The sequence below is a fragment of the Tamandua tetradactyla genome, chromosome 5 (assembly GCF_023851605.1).
Source record: "Tamandua tetradactyla isolate mTamTet1 chromosome 5, mTamTet1.pri, whole genome shotgun sequence".
NCBI classification, from domain to species: Eukaryota; Metazoa; Chordata; class Mammalia; order Pilosa; family Myrmecophagidae; genus Tamandua; species Tamandua tetradactyla.
In genome coordinates this window covers 129,441,309-129,458,044 of record NC_135331.1, presented here as the reverse complement: position 1 = coordinate 129,458,044, position 16,736 = coordinate 129,441,309, and the positions used below count along the sequence as shown (strand labels likewise).

Below are 16,736 nucleotides of genomic sequence, written 5' to 3'. Positions count from 1 at the left end.
TATAGTATTATATCGTTTGCAAACAGTGATAGCTTTACTTCTTCCTTTCTAATTTTGTTGCCTTGTATTTCTTTTTCTTGTCTAATTGCTCTGGCTAGTACCTCCAACACAATGTTGAATAATAGTGGTGATAGTGGGCATCCTTGTCTTGTTCCTGATCTTAGGGGGAAAGTTTTAAGTTTTTCCCCATTGAGGATGATATTAGCTGTGGGTTTTTCATATATCCCCTCTATCATTTTAAGGAAGTTCCCTTGTATTCCTATCTTTTGAAGTGTTTTCAACAGGAAAGGACGTTGAATCTTGTCAAATGCCTTCTCTGCATCAATTGAGATGATCATGTGATTTTTCTGCTTTGATTTGTTGATATGGTGTATTACATTAATTGATTTTCTTATGCTGAACCATCCTTGCATACCTGGGATGAATCCTACTTGGTCATGATGTATAATTCTTTTAATGTGTTGCTGGATTCGATTTGCTAGAATTTTGTTGAGGATTTTTGCCTGGTTTTGGTATGAGGGTATGTTGGCTTCATAGAATGAATTAGGTAGTTTTCCCTCCACTTCGATTTTTTTGAAGAGTTTGAGAAGAGTTGGTACTAATTCTTTCTGGAATGTTTGATAGAATTCACATGTGAAGCTGTCTGGTCCTGGACTTTTCTTTTTAGGAAGCTTTTGAATGACTAATTCAATTTCTTTACTTGTGATTGGTTTGTTGAGGTCATCTATTTCTTCTTGAGTCAAAGTTGGTTGTTCATGTCTTTCCAGGAACCCGTCCATTTCATCTAAATTGTTGTATTTATTAGCGTAAAGTTGTTCATAGTATCCTGTTATTACCTCCTTTATTTCTGTGAGGTCAGTGGTTATGTCTCCTCTTCCATTTCTGATCTTATTTATTTGCATCCTCTCTCTTCTTCTTTTTGTCAATCTTGCTAAGGGCCCATCAATCTTATTGATTTTCTCATAGAACCAACTTCTGGTCTTATTGATTTTCTCTATTGTTTTCATGTTTTCAATTTAATTTATTTCTGCTCTAATCTTTGTTATTTCTTTCCTTTTGCTTGCTTTGGGATTAGTTTGCTGTTCTTTCTCCAGTTCTTCCAAGTGGACAGTTAATTCCTGCATTTTTGCCTTTTCTTCTTTTCTGATATAGGCATTTAGGGCAATAAATTTCCCTCTTAGCACTGCCTTTGCTGCGTCCCATAAGTTTTGATATGTTGTGTTTTCGTTTTCATTCGCCTCTAGGTATTTACTAATTTCTCTTGCAATTTCTTCTTTGACCCACTCGTTGTTTAGGAGTGTGTTGTTGAGCCTCCAAGTATTTGTGAATTTTCTGGCACTCCGCGTATTATTGATTTCCAACTTCGTTCCTTTATGATCCGAGAAAGTGTTGTGTATGATTTCAATCTTTTTAAATTTGTTAAGACTTGCTTTGTGACCCAGCATATGGTCTATCTTTGAGAATGATCCATGAGCACTTGAGAAAAAAGGTGTATCCTGCTGTTGTGGGATGTAATGTCCTATAAATGCCTGTTAAGTCAATCTCATTTATAGTAATATTCAGATTCTCTATTTCTTTATTGATCCTCTGTCTAGATGTTCTGTCCATTGATGAGAGTGGTGAATTGAAGTCTCCAACTATTATGGTATATGTGTCTATTTCCCTTTTCAGTGTTTGCAGTGTATTCCTCACGTATTTTGGGGCATTTTGGTTCGGTGCGTAAATATTTATGATTGTTATGTCTTCTTGTTTAATTGTTCCTTTTATTAGTAGATAGTGTCCTTCTTTGCCTCTTTTAACTGTTTTACATTTGAAGTCTAATTTGTTGGATATTAGTATAGCCACTCCTGCTCTTTTCTGGTTGTTATTTGCATGAAATATCTTTTCCCAACCTTTCACTTTCAACCTATGTTTATCTTTGGGTCTAAGATGTGTTTCCTGTAGACAGCATATAGAAGGATCCTGTTTTTTAATCCATTCTGCCAGTCTATGTCTTTTGATTGGGGAATTCAGTCCATTAACATTTGGTGTTATTACTGTTTGGGTAATACTTTCCTCTACCATTTTGCCTTTTGTATTATATATATCATACGTGACTTTCCTTCTTTCTACACTCTTCTCCATACCTCTCTCTCCTGTCTTTTCGTATCTGACTCTAGTGCCCCCTTTAGTATTTCTTGCAGAGCTGGTCTCTTGGTCACAAATTCTCTCAGTGACTTTTTGTCTGAGAATGTTTTAATTTCTCCCTCATTTTTGAAGGACAATTTTGCTGGATATAGGAGTCTTGGTTGGCAGTTTTTCTCTTTTAGTGATTTAAATGTATCATCCCACTGTCTTCTAGCTTCCATGGTTTCTGCTGAGAAATCTACACAAAGTCTTATTGGGTTTCCCTTGTATGTGATGCATTGTTTTTCTCTTCCTGCTTTCAAGATCCTCTCTTTCTCTTTGACCTCTGACATTCTAACTAGTAAGTGTCTTGGAGAACACCTATTTGGGTCTATTCTCTTTGGGGTGCACTGCACTTCTTGGATCTGTAATTTTAGGTCTTTCATAAGAGTTGGGAAATTTTCAGTGATAATTTCTTCCATTAGTTTTTCTCCTCCTTTTCCTTTCTCTTCTCCTTCTGGGACACCCACAACACGTATATTTGTGCGCTTCATATTGTCCTTGAGTTCCCTGATACCCTGTTCAAATTTTTCCATTCTTTTCCCGATAGTTTCTGTTTCTTTTTGGAATTCAGATGTTCCATCCTCCAAATTAATAATTCTATCTTCTGTCTCTTTAAATCTATCATTGTAGGTATCCATTGTTTCTTCCATCTTTTCTACTTTATCCTTCACTTCCATAAGTTCTGTGATTTGTTTTTTCAGTTTTTCTATTTCTTCTTTTTGTTCAGCCCATGTCTTCTTCATGTCCTCCCTCAATTTATCGATTTCGTTTTTGAAGAGGTTTTCCATTTCTGTTCGTATATTCAGCATTAGTTGTCTCAGCTCCTGTATCTCATTTGAACTATTGGTTTGTTCCTTTGACTGGGCCATATTTTCAATTTTCTGAGCGTGATCCGTTATCTTCTGCTGGCATCTGGGCATTTAGTCAGATTTCCCTGGGTGTTGGATCCAACAGGTTGAAAGATTTTTCTGTGACATCTCTGGGTTCTGTTTTTCTTATCCTGCCCAGTAGGTGGCGCTCGTGGCACACGTTTGTCTGCGGGTCCCACCAGTAAAAGGTGCTGTGGGTCCTTTATCTTTGGAAAACTCTCACTGTGGGGGAGGTTCACCAGCCGAAGCGGCTTGGAAGAGTGCCAGCTGGCCCCGGGGTCTGAATGCGGGGAGGGTCGCCAGCCGCCGCAGCCCGGGAGAGCACCCGTCCGAATTTCCTAGTTGGCCCGGGGCGCCAAGCCTGGCGGGAGGGCGCCAGCTGCCATGGCCTGGGAGAGTGCTCCGTTCCCAGCCGGACTGGGGAGTCACGTGTTTGGAAGGGACCCCCCCGGTCACCGTTCTCCGCGGCCCGGGGATTTCCAATCCAATTCTCTCAGTTGGTCCGGGGGGCCATGCGTGGTGGGGGTGCCAGCCGCCGCGGGTTGAGGGGACCACCTGCCCAATTCTGCCAGCTGGCCCGGGCAGGAGGAGGGGAGGAACTCCGGCTGCTCGCCGCCCCGCCCGGGGAAGCCCGCACCCGTCGGCGATCTCACCGGAGCGGGTTCTCCCAGTCAGTCAGCCGTTCCAGGATGGGGTACGCTGTCTTTTTGATCTCTGTCGTGGCTCCGGGAGCTGTTCTGTATCGTTTCTACCCCCCTAGTAGCTGTTCTGGAGGAGAAAAGGTGAGGATGGCAAAGCTGTCGAGGACGGTGGCGGAGGAGCCGGTGAAGGCAGAAGAGGGCACGGTGGTGGTTGGAGAGCCGCTGGAGTAGGAGGAGAAAGGGAAGGATAAGATGGCGGATGGAGAGCCGCCGGAGCAGAAGGGGAAAGAGAAGGGCAAGATGGCGGCGGGAGTGCTGGCAGAGAAGGGGGAAGAGGAGGGCTAGATGGCGGCTGGAGCGCCGGCGGAGAAGGGGGAAGAGGAGGGCTAGATGGCGGTGGGAGCGCCTCTGGCGTAGAAAGAGGAAGAGGAGGGCTAGATGGCAGTGGGAGTGCCGGTGGAGAAGGGGGAAGAGGAGGGCTAGATGGCGGCGGGAGCGCCGGCGGAGAAAGAGGAAGAGGAGGGCTAGATGGCGGCAGGAGCGCCGGCGGAGAAAGAGGAAGAGGAGGGCTAGATGGCGGCGGGAGCGCCTCCGGCGGAGAAAGAGGAAGAGGAGGGCTAGATGGTGGCAGGAGCCCGGGAATAGAAGGGGGAAGAAGAGGGCTAGATGGCAGCGGGAGCGCCTCCGGCGGAGAAAGAGGAAGAGGAGGGCTAGATGGCGGCGGGAGCGCCAGCAGAGAGCTCAATGAACATTCTTAACATATGAACATTCCATTCTTGGTGTATAATCAATGGCTCACAATATCATCACATAATTGTATATTCTTCACCATGATTATTTCTTAGAACATCTGCATCACTCCAGAAAAAGAAATAAAAAGGAAAAAAACTCATACATACCATACTCCTTACCTCTCCCTCTCATTGACCAGTATTTCCATCTACCCAATATATTTTAACATTTGTTCCCCCTATTATTTATTTATTTTTGGGCAGGCTATGGTGGCTCAGCAGGCAGTTTTTGTCTGCCATACTGGAGATGCAAGTTGGTTTCCCGGTGCCTGCCCATGCAAAAAACAAACAAACAAAAAAACACCAGTATTTATTTATTTTTAATCCATATTTTTTATTCATCTGTCCATACCGTAGATAAAAGGAGCATTAGACACAAGGTTTTCACAATCACATAGTCACACTGCAAAAGCTATATCATCATACACTCATCTTCAAGAAACATGGTTAATCGAACACAGCTCTACAGTTTCAGGCAGTTCCCTCTAGTCTCTCTAATACACCTTATATGAAAAAAGGGGATACATATTTAATACGTAAGAATAACCTCCAGGATTACCTCTCGACTCTGTTTGAAATCTCTTGGCCACTGACACTTTATTTTGTCTCAGTTCTCTCATCCCCCTTTCGGTCAAGAAATATCTCAATCCCTTGATATTGAGTCCTAGCTCATTCTAGGATTTCTGTCCCATGTTGCCAGGTAGGTTTACACCCCTGGGAGTCATGTCCCATGTACAGAGGGGGAGAGCAGTGAGTTTGCTTGCTATGGTGGCTGACAGAGAGATAGGCCATATCTGAGCAATAAAAGAGGTTCTCTGGGGGTAACTCTTAGGCCTAAGAAATAATTAACTTTTAAATTCCTTGAAAGTATAAACTATATGTGATACCTTCCCTTTAAACTGGCATAAAGAATAAAGTCTATTTGTCTTACTGCTCTAAAGTGGAGCCCAATACATGATGTGCAGCACCAGTACTTCTGTGGTAGTAGAAATGTGTAAGTGTCTATCTCACTCTACTAAAAATTTAAGTTTACCATGCCAAAAAGTTTGTGATAAAATAACAGCCACTTTATATGGGCCAGGCATTGTTCTAGGTGATTTTTATATGTTATCTTACTTAAACTTTATACCAACTATATGAGGTTGGTACTATTATTGCTTCTATTTCATAAAGGAAGACTTAGACAATTTGTCCCCTATCCAAGTTCACACAGCTGGTAGAAAGTGGAGCTTTGATTAGATTTCAGAATGTCTGGCAATCTCTTTAATGAGGAACTGCCTCCATGAAAAGCCCAGGTTATATGACATAGAATAAATAGGCCCAGAAAACCTTTCTTTGTCTTGAAAGGCAAAAAATAGTCTGTCAAAAACTTGGGCAGTGCACCAGTGGCTCAGTGCAGGCTGTGCAGGACACCCGGGATTCAAGTCCTGGAGCCTTGTCCCCCCCCTCCCCCCGCACCAAACCCATAATTTTACAGGTCAATATAAAATAAAAGACTTCCACCTCTGAATTCAAAAGGAGGAGATATTCATGAATATAACTGAACACAACAGGACAGTTCTTGCATTCTGTAATCCTAGGGAACTTCAACCTTCTAAACCAAAACTATCTTATTTTTTTGTTTCTCTTTTTTAAATTGAGAAATCTTCACATATTCAGTCTATACATGGTGTACAATCAATGCCTCACAATATCATCACATAGTTGTGTATTCATCACCATGATGATTTTTTGGAACATTTGCACCACTCCAGAAAAAGAAATTAAAAAAAAAAAGAAAAAGAAAAAACTCATATATACCATACACCTTACCCCTCCTTCTCATTGACCACTAGTGTTTCCATCTACCCAATTAATTTATCCTTTGTCTGCTTATTAATTTTTTCATTCCTATATTTTACTCATCTGTCCATACCCCGGATATAAGGAGCATCAGACACGAGGTTATCACAATCACACAGTCACAATGTGAACGTTTTATCTTTATATAATCATCTTCAAGAATCTAGGCTACTGAAACACAGCTCAATAGTTTCAGGTACTTCCCTCTAGCCACTCCAATTCATCATAAACTAAAAAGGGACATCTATATAATATATACAAATTACGTCCAGGATAACCTCTCGATTCTGTTTGGAATTGCTCAGCAACACATTTTATCTCATTTCTCTCTTTCCCCTTTTGGTCTAGAAGACTTTCTCAATCCCCTGAAGCCGGGTCCCGGGCTCATCCAGGGAATTTTGTCCCACCAAAATTATCTTATTTTGCTGAAGTCAATTAGGAATTAAAAAAAAAGCACACAAAAATCTCCCACCTTGCTCTACTATACTAAATTATCTTTAAAAATAAGATTGATTTTAAGGTAGAACTGTCATTCTCTAAGATCAATCATGACTATACAAGTAACTCTGAGATGTATCTGTCTCCAGCAGGAAACCTAGATTATATTATGCTGGTAGAAAAACATGGGTTCCGATGGGAATTTCTTTATCCCTGAAAGAACTACATTATTTATACTACTTAATGGTTACCTTAGTTCAATAATATTTTTTAAAAAATGTAAAAGACACTTAGATGTACAATGAGGGCAGTGAAAGGTCCCGGTTAATCTTACCCGTACCACAGTAAAATCACTCTTAACAGAGTATATTCCCCGCGGTCATGAGCTAAACGGTAATTTAAAAAGTTATTTCAGTATACAAATATGTGAACTACAATTTTTATAAAATAATACTCCAATAACTGTTTACTCCTAAACAAAAGGCGGGAGGGCCATAATATTTACATGCATAATTTACAAGGTGATATTTTAATTAGCATCTATCCTGTGTGGTCTTGCTTTAAATTACTGTGATCCAAAAGTAGCCTTATAGGCGAGAGACTGCGAGAACTGTCGGGTCTGAAATCACAAAACTGGTGAAAAAATACTTAGAAGAGATACAGAATATGAAAAAAGGTAAAAATCATTCTTCAGAAAGACACCATCAAATCTCGAGGGAAAAAGTAGTGGTTATTTAATAACCGACTACTAATAACATTAATTCATTCTTTATCCAAAGCCACAAGACAGCAGAGTAAACGGCAGCAAAGAACTAAGAAGTTGAGTAAACGGCAGAAAGAACTCAGAAGCTATTTGTGAGTATTCTAGACTCTCCCTCTTTGCGAGGTGCCGTACTCCTCTACCACTAATGTCAGCAGTAGCACAAACCGTGGTTTATAAAATAGACTAACCCAGAGTTCTGACTAGGGCCCGCCTGCTTCCTGCGAAACAGTCTTAAGGGTAATACCACCGGAGCTGGGGCTCTTACTAGCCTGGGCGGAGAAAAAAGGTTACCCACGTTAGGCACCGGACGGGGGAAAAGGAGTGGGGAGACACCGGCAGCCCGTCTCCTATACCAGGCTCCACATCACCCGCGATCCTCACCGATAGTGTCCACGCGGTGCGTAAGTAGCAGAGTCCGGGAGCCGCACCGAGCCGCTGCGGCGGCCGCCTCAGTCCCGGCATGTCCTCCGCCGATAACTACCACGTCGAAATGCGGAGTAGAGGGTGACGCGCTGTAACCGTTGAACCGGACCAAAGGGAAGTGTTTAGTGAAAGAAGCCACGACCTGGAGACCACAGCCTCGAAAGGAGAACATAGTAGGAGAAAGCCAGTCAGCACGAGTCTGAACCGAACAAGAGCTGGGTGGGGGTTGGGGGGGGTGGCAAAAAAGGAGAAGACAGAAAATTAGAGTCTGCAGGGAGCAGCCATCTTGTTTTGACGTCACGACGCAGCACGCCTCTGTCTAGTGGCGCCGCAGATTGGCGAATTAGCGCGACTTTATTGGCGTGGAGAGCCTGGGAGCTCACGCCACTGGGCAGGGCTGTGTGCGTTTCTTTTTTCTTGTCGCGGGATAGTTTGGGTTTCTGTGGTCTCGGGTTGTAGGCTCCTACTCGAAGGTCATCTTTTGTCTATCCCAAGGAGTTGCAGTCATGATCGCCAGGTGGCCACCTAAGAACAATGAATTGTATCACTTATAAGACTTGCTGGTCCTTCTCCTTAACTTTGTCTATAAAGATTACAGCCTAAAAATAGATTACAAAGGCATTCAATAAATTTCTGGATGAAAGATTCGTAATGCTTAATTAAGGAATCGGACGGTTGGAGGTTAAGTGGCCAGCCTTTTAGAATTGACAGCCTTGAAGTCGTGCTCAGTGGAAATTTTGGTTGCGTAGTGAAAAAACCCGTGTGGCGTTTTTACTGATCTGATCATAAAATCCATCAACACATATTTTTTTGCCTTATTGCATTAGTATAAGCGTTCTTTAAACAGCGTTTAAATCTAACAGAATTTGGAGAGTTAAATCTATGACTTTCACCAGGTCCTTCATCCTACCTGTTTTAGATTCCTGGCTGCTAAGATACCTAATGGGTTCGCTTAACAATAGGAATTTATTGGCTTACTGTTTGCTAGACATCTAGCTATAAGGTTTGCTTCCTCCAAGGTAGGTTTCTTCTGGCTGGCAGGCGGTTTTTGGGGTTCATTGGCTTTTCTGTCACATAGCAGTGCACAGGGGGTGTATTCTTTCTCATCCAGGTTCCCTTGCCTTCCAGGTTTTGGCTGCTCCTTGTGGCTTCTTTTATCGTATCCAATTACCATTGCTTATAAGGACTTTAGCCATGTTGAATTAAGGTCTGTCTTCATTTAGTTTGTGCACTTCCTAACTAATATCTTCAAAGGTCTTATTTACAAATGGGTTCACACCCGCAAGACTAGGGATGGAACCTGAACATGCCTTTTGTGACGGACGTGATTCAATCCTAAAATCATCCTTGTAATCATTATCAGTATTTTGGTGCTGATGCCTCTTAATTTTTTTTTTAACATATACTAATGCTGTTATTGTTTTGGAGATAAAATACCATGATTTTACTGTTTTGCAGTTTGTTTCTTTCCATATAATTCTGCCAAGCATTCAAAAAGAATTAGTACAAATCCTGCTCAAACTCTTCAAAAAAATTGAAGAGGAGGGAAAGCTACCTAACTCATTCTATGAAGCCAACATCATCTTAATATCAAAGTCAGACAAAAATACTGCCAGAAGAGAAAATTACAGACCGATTTCTTTAATGAATATAGATACGAAAATCCTCAACAAAATACTTGCAAATCAAATCCACATTTTAAAGCAGCACATTAAAAGAATTATACACAATGAGCAAGTTGGGATTTATTCCAGATATGCAAACCACACGATCATCTCGATTGATGCAGAAAAGGCATCTGACAAAATTCAACATCCTTTTTTTTTAAACAAAACAAAACACTTTTATTAAGTGGGAACTGATTATCAGTATTCCTAAACTGTAAACTATGGGAAACTCAAGCATCAAAAGAAATACATTAGGGATCAAATGTAATAGAGAGATGCCCTTAAGTGTTCTTATTGTCTTTATACAGTGAATACATAGTATTTAAGAAAAACTGTATTAAGCAAACATTTTTGCATAAGCTTCTTTCTCTTTATCTTTCTGTGCCTTTATCTTTTGTTTGACTTTCAGCAATTCTGCCTGAATAGCTTTATCTCCTGAGCTTTATTTATTTATTTATTTATTTATTTTTACATGGGCAAGCAGCGGGAAGCAAAGCTGGGTCTCCAGCGTGGCAGGCGAGTACTCTGCCTGCTGAGCCACTGTGGCCCGTCCTGAGCTTTCTTAAGATCAGCCAGTGCTTGATCATATTCTTTTTTTTCTCTTGATTCTTTCCCTTTATTAATCAACTTTAATAATCAACTTTAATAATGAGTTATGCCATAGAAACCTCCAATGATGACCAATGAAAAAGATTTTTTTGTATATTATTATAAGATCATGCATTTTCATATATTTGGTATGTATCAGTCAAGTGCAGTAATTCTTTTAGAGGACTGAATTGTCCCATATTAGGCAAATGTGATTACTTCAGGTTGGCTCTTGTGTCCTTTTGACATAAGCCCCTTAGTCTGTGATAGTTTGCTTTCTTAATGTCCCAGGCTTATCTTTTGTGTATTTCTTTTAACTTTTTTTTGTATAGTACAACATATATACAAAGCAAAGAAAGAAAAAAGCAATAGTTTTCAAAGCACTCTTCAACAAGCAGTTACAGGACAGATCCCAGAGTTTGTCATGGGATACCATATGATTCTCTCAGTTTTTCTTCTTGCTACTCCAGAATATAGGATGCTAGAAGGAATAATAATTTTTTTTTATCATCACAGTCCACTTTTTTTCCTTTTTGTGAAAAATAACATAGCACAACAATTAGTTGTAGAACAGATTTCAGTTGGTATGGGTTACAATTAAACAATTTTAGGTTCTTAGAGCAGGTTCTAGCTGCTCTAAGATACTGGAGACTAAAAAAATATCAATTAATGATTCAGTAATCGTATTCATTTGTTAAACCCTACCTTTTCTGTATAGCTCTACCATCACTTTTGATCTTTCTATCCCATTCTTTAGGGATAGTTGGGCTATGGTCATTCTAACTTTTTCACATTGGGAGGGTTTGTCAATAATATGGAATAGGGTAATGGAATTAATGGATGTTCTGGAGAGGCTGGGCCCTCTAGCTTTCAGGACTTACTTTTAATTCTTTTAATTGTTGCCATCCTTGAGCTTGGTGGTACAGTGCTTTCATATTTGATGGGTCTATTTCAAGAGCCTCCAAACACTTGTCAATTACTCCCTGCCAATCTTCAATTTACAAGTACCAACATTCAACACAAAGCTTAAAGGTACAGGTTGCAACTTAGATCTATTTGATTTCTCAGTAACAGCCCTTGAACTTTCCACATATCTTAAAACTTTTGCTTATTTTTTAATGGCCATCTCCCAGTTCTGAGATTTGAAGAAAGTATTTCCAATGTTTTTTTAAAGTCTTCTGTTATTAATAAAATTTTATTTATATCTTTTAAATCTATATCTTGCATCCTCAAGGAAATCTGGATGACTGTCACAGGAGCCATTTTTTGGGAATATTCCCCAATTATCCCCTTCCTTCCATTCTCTACATTCTGCAATAACACACAGTTGTGCAGTTTTTTCACCTTTCATGTCTACATTTTCCAGTACTTTAACTACTTGGCCAAATACCATATTTCCCATCCAAATGAGAAGTTGGAACTGTTGTGATAAAGAACTGAGAACCATTTGTATTGCAGCCTGCATTTGTCATGCTCAACAAAGCCTGTGATCATGCTTTAATGGAAGTTTTCATCTTCAAAATTTTCACCATAAATACTTTCTCCACCTGTTCCATTCTGATTTAAGAAGCTGCCACCCTAAATCATGAATTTCCTAATAATTCTATGGAAAGGGCATCCTTTGATGGACAGGTTTCCTAGTGGTGGATCCAATCCCTTTTGCTCCTGTACACAACACACAAAAATTTTCTGCCGCTTGGGGTACAATATCTGCAAACAATTCTAAGACAATTTGACCAATAATCTCCCCTCCAATGTCCACATCAAAAAAGACTCAGGGGTTGCTGGGGTTGGATGGCTCAGCTTGGGGGGAGGGGTACAACATCTGGATTTGCAAATGTATTAAAACACTTCAAAGGATAGGAATACCCAGGAATTTTCTCAACATTATATATGAAAAGCCCACAGCTAACAGCACCCTCAACGGGAAAAGACTGAAAGCTTTTCCTCTAAAATCAGGAACACGACTAGGATGCCCACTGTCACCATTGTCATGCAACATTGTGCTGGAAGTTCTAACCAGAGCAATTAGACAAGAAAAAGAAATAAAAGACATCCAAATATCAAAGGAAAAAGTAAAACTCTCACTGTTTGCAGATAACATGATACTATATGTCAAAAATCCTGAAAAATCTACGGCAAAGATACTTGAGCTAATAAACGAGTACAGCAAAGTAGTAGGGTACAATATCAATGCCCCCAAATCAGTAGTGTTTCTATACATTAGTGATAAGCAATCTGAGAAGGAAATCAAGAAAAAAGTTCCATTTACAATAGCAACCAAAATAATAAAATATTTAGGAATAAATTTAACTAAGGATACAAAAGGCCTTTACACAGAAAACTACAAGAAATTGCTAAAAGAAATCATGGAAGACCTAAATAAATAGTAGGGCATACTGTGTTCTTGAACTGGAAGATTAAGCATAGTTAAAATGTCAATTCTACCCAAATTGACTTATAGATTCAATGCAATCCCAACAATTTAGTTTGCAGAAATAGAAAAATCAATAACCAAATTTATTTGGAAGGGCAGGGTGCTCTGAACAGCTAAAAATATCTTGAGAAAGAAAAATGAAGTGGGAGGTCTCACACTACCAGACTTTAAAACATATTACAAAGCTATAGTGGTCAAAAACAGCATGGTACTGGCACAAAGATAAAACCATTGACCAATGGAATCGAATCAAGAGTACAGAAATAGACCACCAAATCTATGGTAAACTGATCTTTGACAAGACCCCCAAATCTACTGAAATGGGATAAAGTAGTCTTTTCAATAAATGGGCATGGGAGAACTGGATATCAATAGCCAGAAGAATGAAATAGGACCCTTACCTTACACCCTAAACAAAAATTAACTCAAATTGTGATGCTCCGATGAATCCCAGAGTGATTCGATCACTGAGTGGAAAAGTATTTGCAAAGCCCCCTTCAGGGAATTGTGAGAACGGGGAGAAATTCAACTTCCTCAAGTTGAATTCTTGATATTCTCACAAGCAGCATGGACAACCAAAGCTATAGGCTGAGCCCCCAGTCTTGGGGTTTGTTCATATGAAACTTAACCCCACAAAGGATAGGTCACGCCTACTTAAAATTAGGCCTAAGAGTCACCCCCAAGAGAGCCTCTTTTGTTGCTCAGATGTGGCCGCTCTCTCCAGCCAACACAACAAGCAATCTCACTACCCTCCCCCTGCCTATGTGGGACATAACTCCCAGGGGTGTGGACCTTCCTGGCAATGTGGGACAGAAATCCTAGAATGAGCTGAGACTTAGCATCAAGGGATTGACTAGTTTCAGTAATTACAGGTATTAACTTTTGGCTATTCTATTATATAGAGAGGGGAAAAAAATCTATAATGATTCAGTAATCATAATCATTTGTTAATTCTTAATTTCTCAGATACAATACTCTGGAATCACAACAGCTGAAGCATTATGGATTATTTAAAATGTAACTGCCAGACTTATAGTCAAACAAAATGACAGCATATAGTGCTACAGAGTACTGTACCAAGAAATCAAGATTTAAGGGATGATTTTGATTACTGAATCATTACAGAGATGTTCCATTTTGCTTTCCTATATATTGGAGTAGACAGAGGGAAAGTGCTGAAATCTCTAAATTGTAACCCAGCTGCCTTGATCTCTGATAATGATTGTAAAGCCCTTATCTTCTGCCCTTGTGATTGTAAAAACCTTGTGACTAGCCTTCATTTGTATCCAGTTACCCAGTTTTTCAACTTCAGAGTCTTGTAATCACTAAATCCAGCCCCTAATGTTATGAATAAAGGGTCTTGGGTCAGTCTCGAACTAACCCACCCAAGTCCAAAGTTATCTAGATAACCAAGACTGGACCCAACCAAACTGGCCCAACCAACTGGGCCCACATGACATGCACAGTAGCTCTGACTTTTACCTATAAGTCACCTACACTTCATTCCACCATTTTCTTACATACATTCTGTGACTAAGCATGTAATCAATCTGGGCATGCTCAATAATGAGATCATCTGTCATACCCTAGATAAAAGAAGCATCAGACACAAGGTTTTTACAATCACACAGTCACGCTGTAAAAGCTATATTATACAATCATCTTCATGAAACAAAGCTACTGGAACAGAACTCTATAGTTTGTTACTTCCCTCTACCCACTACAGTATACCATAAACTAAAAAGAGGATATCTATATAATGCATAGGAAAAACCTCCAGGATAACCTCCCAACTCTGAAATCGCTCAGCCACTGACACTTTATTTTGTCTCATTTCTCTCTTCCCCCTTTTGGTTAAGAAGGTTTTCTCAATCCCTTGATGCCAGGTCCCAGCTCAGCCCAAGATTTCTGTCCCCCATTCCCAGGGAGATGTACAACCCTGGGAGTCATGTCCCTCATAGTGTGGGGGAGGGCAGTGAGTTCACTTGCTGTGTCAGCTTAGAGAGAGAGAGAGGCCACATCTGAGCAACAAAAGAGTTTCTCTGGGGGTGACTCTTAGGCATAATTTTAAGTAGGCTTAGCCTATCTTTGCAGGGATAAGTTTCATAGGGGTGAACCCCAAGATCAAGGGCTTGGCCTATTGATTTGGTTGTCCCCACTGCTTGCAAGAATATCAGGAATTCCCCAAATAGGGAAGTGGAATATTTTCTGCTTTCTCCCCATTCCCCCAAGGGGACTTTGCAAATACTTCTTTATTCACTGTCCAAATCACTCTGGGATTTATTGGGGCATCACACTAACCTGGACAAACCAACAAAATCTCATACCCTATTCAAGATTCCATGTACTTATGGTGTTCAGCTAAACTGGCCATACAAGTTAAATTAGGAAATGCACTACCCAAAATATAAATTTTGCCCCAAATAAACATCTCTCCCTTTAGTCTCACACAGAAGTTGAAGTTTTAAAATATGGATATCATTCTTTACCCAGTCTTCTGATTTACCTTAGTCTTATCTAGATCAGCTTCAGGAATTGGTTATTGAGCTCATTGGGCAAAAGAATTCATGGCTTTTGTCTGGTAACATACCGTCTTTGAACAATTAGCAAAAATTGGCAGAGCTATCTTCCTTAAAATTTCCGAAAACAAATAAGCATTTCAGTAACTGGGCAAATGCCAAATCAAGAAAAAAGCAGCCTGAAAAATAGTAGGTGAAGCTCATGGTGCTCATGCTAGCCCTTCCTCTCCTCCCTCCACAGAGTGGTATGGAGCAGCCTGTGCTCCCATTGTGGGTCCCTGGCCTTATTTCAAAGGGTGTAGAGTAACCCCTATGTGCATACTTGGGTTTCTGTATGTCAGTGCCACTCAATCTGGCAGAAATCTGAAAGACTAAACCAGGAAACTAGTCTAGGGGAGCTCTCCCATAGTCTGTCCTGAGGGCAATGAAGTAGCTTGCAGATGCTGGGGCAGTGTAAGAAACAATTCAATGGAAATGGCTTGGGTCAAAGGATTACCTGCATAAAGTCATACAATAGAGCACCCAGGAGGTCTAATTCAAAAGGAGTAGAGTGGGCATCTGCATTCCTGTAAATCAGCAAGTATAAGCCTAGGACAAAAAGCAGGCTCCAGCAGGCTCAGTGAAGACAGATGGGATGTTTATCTTTCCTGATAAGAAGGTTAAGCTTTGAAGGAAACTGTTTTAGTTTGTTAATGTTGCTGAAAATGTAAAATACCAGAAGTGGGTTGGAATTTATAAAAGGAATTTGTTAAGTTATAAGTTTACAGTTCTAAGGCCATAAAAATGTTCAAACTAAGGCATCTAGAGGCCTGATCTGGGAAGGTCCATGGCTGGCATTTACTGGTCCTTTGGCTTCTGGTTTCAAATAGCTTCCCCAGAGGTGTTTTTTTCCTGTATATCCCACTGTCTCTCTCTGTTTTGGCTCTGAAGCAACTGTGTTTTCTCCAAAATGTCTTCCCTTTTAAAGGACTCCAGCAAACTAATCACAACCCATCTTGAATGAGCAGTCACATCTCCATCTAATATAAAGTGTCAGTGGCTGAGAGATTTCAGAGTTGGGAGGTTATCCTGGAGGTTCTTCCTATGCATTATATAGATATCCTCTTTTTAGGCATGTCACATCTCCATTGGAGAAATCTAATCAAACAGTCACATCCACAATTGTGCAGGGCAATCTCCATGGAAAAAAATCTAATCAAAAGTTTCCACCCTACAATATTGAATCAGGATTAAAGGACATGGCTTTTCCAGGGTACACAACACTTTCCAACCTACATATTTCACCCCCTGGGTTCCCAAAAGACATGTTCTTCCCATACAAAAAATACTTTAATTTCATTACAATATCACAAAGGCTTAAACCATTTCACCAACAATACAAATACCATAACAAGAAAAAACAATATAAAATCTCACCAAAATCAGTTATAGGCATGATCTGTTCTAAGGCAAAAAATTCTCCTCTGGCTATTGACCTGTGAAACTAAGAACAAGTGATTTGCTTCCAATATACAAAGAAGGAACAGTCATAGATTACATGTTCTCACTGTCATAGGGAGAAAGTGGAAGGTAAACAGGGGTCACTGGAC

General features: G+C 40.2%; 1 protein-coding gene and 1 pseudogene across 1 annotated transcript in view; both read right to left on the bottom strand.

The window, feature by feature from the left end:
* MTO1 (mitochondrial tRNA translation optimization 1) overlaps positions 1 to 8,251 on the bottom strand; it is a 47,906-nt gene extending 39,655 nt beyond the window's left edge. Inside the window, exon 1 of the mRNA XM_077162236.1 lies at positions 7,895 to 8,251. Coding sequence (XP_077018351.1) covers positions 7,895 to 8,108 — 214 coding nt within the window. The 5' untranslated portion in view covers positions 8,109 to 8,251. The remainder of the gene's footprint in view (positions 1 to 7,894) is intronic.
* A 1,689-nt stretch (positions 8,252 to 9,940) lies between these two features.
* Positions 9,941 to 12,016, bottom strand: LOC143682743 (peptidyl-prolyl cis-trans isomerase D-like; annotated as a pseudogene).
* Between the last annotated feature and the right edge of the window lie 4,720 nt (positions 12,017 to 16,736).